The sequence below is a fragment of the Lactuca serriola genome, chromosome 3 (genome assembly GCF_051521515.1).
Source record: "Lactuca serriola cultivar US96UC23 chromosome 3, Lser_US96UC23_V15, whole genome shotgun sequence".
In the NCBI taxonomy this organism is placed as follows: domain Eukaryota; kingdom Viridiplantae; phylum Streptophyta; class Magnoliopsida; order Asterales; family Asteraceae; genus Lactuca; species Lactuca serriola.
The window spans coordinates 256,472,307-256,475,654 of record NC_136410.1 but is presented as its reverse complement, the minus strand read 5'-3'; the positions used below and the strand labels follow the sequence as shown (position 1 = coordinate 256,475,654).

The window sequence follows — 3,348 nt, the reverse complement described above, 5'->3', positions numbered from 1 at the left end:
TAATAATCTTTATAGATAAAAAGATTTAAGTAAACTTGTTAAAGTTAATAATTATTATGCAGTAATTAATCATTCGAAACTCGTCACTCGACCAATCACACATCGTTTTGTTAATTTTACAACATTGTGAACCATAAATGTCTCACCACCAAAAAAAAATATCACAAACATTGTAAGATAGTCATTTTTTTATCATAATAAAAAGACTAATTAAAGATTGTCGTTTCTTGATAAAAATCAATAAATATGGTTATTTTATTATAACATCCCGCACCTTACAATATTGTAGTGTGATTAAGCAATAAAAAATTTAGTTAAAAGTTAGGAACAACGTAAAGTTAGGCCACCCAAAACACCAATTACATTGCAAACAAGAGTATCTAACCAATTAATTTAATGAAAAGCTTGTTTGTTTAACTTAAATAATTAGTCATGTACTAATTACAACAATTAACAAATGTTCTTCCACTATTCATAGTAGTCAACACGGATTCAAGAATCAAGACCCATTGTTTATTCATACACAGTTGAGATCCATTGCCTTCAGATCAGAAGTAATCCAAAACAAACGAGTAAAAAAACAGAAAAGAATCGAATCATTCACCAACAGATCTAAAAACGATCAGTTCTACGAAACTACGAATCAAAAATACATGTTATAATGATATGATACCTTTTAAATCTCTGTATCAATCACGAATCATCAACTGATAATCAACTCCTATCAACAATACCAGTACAAATCGACTGGAGTAACGGCGGAGCTGACTCGTAGTAAAACGGAGCAGCCGGATGTTGCCATTTCTTATACACAATCGGCGTCTTCTCCGCCTCCGATGCGATCTTATTGTTATCAATATTCACAACTCTTCGGCACTCCTCTTTCATATTTTCAACACAATTAGTCTTCACTTCCGGCGACAAAACCAGCGGAGATAAAAGAGGGATCGCTACATTCCAGTGACCGACCGGAGTTACCTGTATCGACGCCGGCGCTCTCCGCTGTAACCTGCTAGGTTGTCTCTTCGCTTTAACAGATTCATCCGCCATTAACACTTTAACTATTCAATCAAAGAACAGAGATTATTGAACCAAGAACCAAGAACAGAAATGAATGAGATTCGATTTGAGATTTGGGGATTAGGTTTTGGATTGAAATTAATGGTGGGAGATCTGTGGGCGATGGGAATATATAGGGAGAGGCGTGTGGTGAACATGAGCCGATGTGAAGCTGTCAAAGCATTAAAGAAGAAAGTTTTTATGTGGCTCGGGTCGGGTCAACTCGATTCGGGTCGGGTTGGTGGGAAATGGTCAGTTAATAAAATAAAATAACATTTGGGTTACAGGTGAAAAGGAGTCGTGGTTTGACTGCCAGCTGTCTCTGGATACAGCTAGAAGCTCTGTTTAGGCTGTAAACAGCTCAACGAAATCCGTACGGCTCTGTTGCAAATAATGACCCATAGAGAGTTTCTATGACCTAATATTGATTCATATTATGTCAAAGTATATTTGTTAATAAAGATTTTGTCTACGACATGAAATATAGTAAAATTTTGATGGAGTAATATTTTTGCCATTTTTTACAAAAATGACTAAATATTATTGGAATATAGAAAATGATATAAGTTTCGGGCTTGTCGGAATAACGTGTTTCGGACTATGGAAAATGTGTATCAAAGTGTTAGGTGCGGATAAAATGAGACGGAAAGCGTTCCAAACTATTTTTAAGAGAGTATATTACATGTGTATGTTATCTGGCATGGTTCATTAATGAACTAGTCTGAACTGGTTTTAAATTGTTGAATTAGACCGAATCGGTCTAGGACCGAGTGATCTAGATCTAACCAGTCTGGTAGTTCGGTTTCGATACTCTATTTCGAAATTCAAGCGCTCTTACCCTAGTCCCAGGCCGATTTGTGGGTCGGTCTTGAAATGGTCTTTGCTTCAATTGATATAATTCAAATGTAACGGTAACTTAACGATCACTTTTAATTCTATACCGGTCTAGATTGATCTTAGACCGATCAAATGGCTAGAAGAACAATCTAAATTTATATTTACAAAAACCTCATTCTCACCGACCATTATTTTCACCCATCTTATCTTTCTCCCCTATATTTTCATTCTAAGATTAATATTGGATTTAAACTTTCAATATTTGTAGTTAAAAATAGTGGTACCTTTCTGGTCAATCTTGAGTAAGCAGCAAATAATTGTATCACATCGATTTGTAGTCATTTCACACGAATCAAGCAAAACAATAAATACTTTTCTAGATCTAATTATGCGATAGATATGGAAATATTATAACCAGTTCCAATAACACGCTAAATCACCATTGTAACGTAAGCTTAATGTTCTATGATAACATGTTTAATACATGAAGAGTTGTTAACTATTCTAAATCTCCATTGTTGATTATATTAAAAGAGTATTTATGAACTAAAACTAACATGAAAGATTGATCATATTTATCGAGATGAATATATCTGGGATAAAAATAAAATACACATGTATTTATTGTATGTGATTATTATAATAATCCACCTTAATGTCACTTCACATGCAATCATTGTTTGTGAATATTGTAATGACTCACCTCAACATGTCCTTCATAAATCAATGTCATTAAGTGAATCTTGAAAATAAGTGAAGTTTTTATACTTCGACCTGAGATGTATATTGGTTTCTTAGTAAGCATAAGATTATGCCTTGATATAGAAATTCTATTTTCAACAAGACATTTATAAATAATATTAGATGTAGTATAAAACCCGATAATGTACACATATTATTGGAGTGTGATATTAGACGGACCCTTTATGTATGGGTGAACAAAAACTGCACCGCAACTAAATTAACCGCATAAACCGTAACCAACAACCCACAACCGCAATAAAAATCAATGGTGAGGTTTTATGTTTTTCAAAAACCGCAAATTTGCAGTGCGGTGCGGTTATTAATTTTCAAAAACCGCAAAAAAAATCGCACCGCACCGTATATATTATATAGAACTTTTTTTATTAATTATTAATATATTAAATATTTAAAATAAGACAAGTTTCATAAATGAAAAATGAATAAAATACTAGAAGACAAAAATATGGTTTTGTTATGTTAAACTTTGAAAAATGGTGAAATTAGACAAATTTAAGAACGTTATTGTTAATTACTATTGATTTGACGTTTTTAAGATATTAATTGTTTGTGATTTAAGTTAATTGTCTTATACATTATGGTTTTTTTTTTATTATTACAACTAATATGTTTGAACTCTTAAAACCATTTGAGCCTAAATTGTGGTTAAATACCGCACAAAATAACCGTACTAAATCCATGCGGTTAATA

At 32.5% G+C, this 3,348-nt stretch overlaps 1 protein-coding gene across 1 annotated transcript; it reads right to left on the bottom strand.

Annotated features, from left to right (window-relative positions):
• Window positions 1-491: 491 nt before the first annotated feature.
• On the bottom strand, window positions 492-1,192 carry LOC145093922 (uncharacterized protein At4g14450, chloroplastic-like). The gene has a single exon (XM_079032164.1). It carries the CDS (start codon window positions 1,048-1,050, stop codon window positions 715-717), a length of 336 nt encoding a protein of 111 aa, XP_078888290.1. The 5' UTR covers window positions 1,051-1,192; the 3' UTR covers window positions 492-714.
• Between the last annotated feature and the right edge of the window lie 2,156 nt (window positions 1,193-3,348).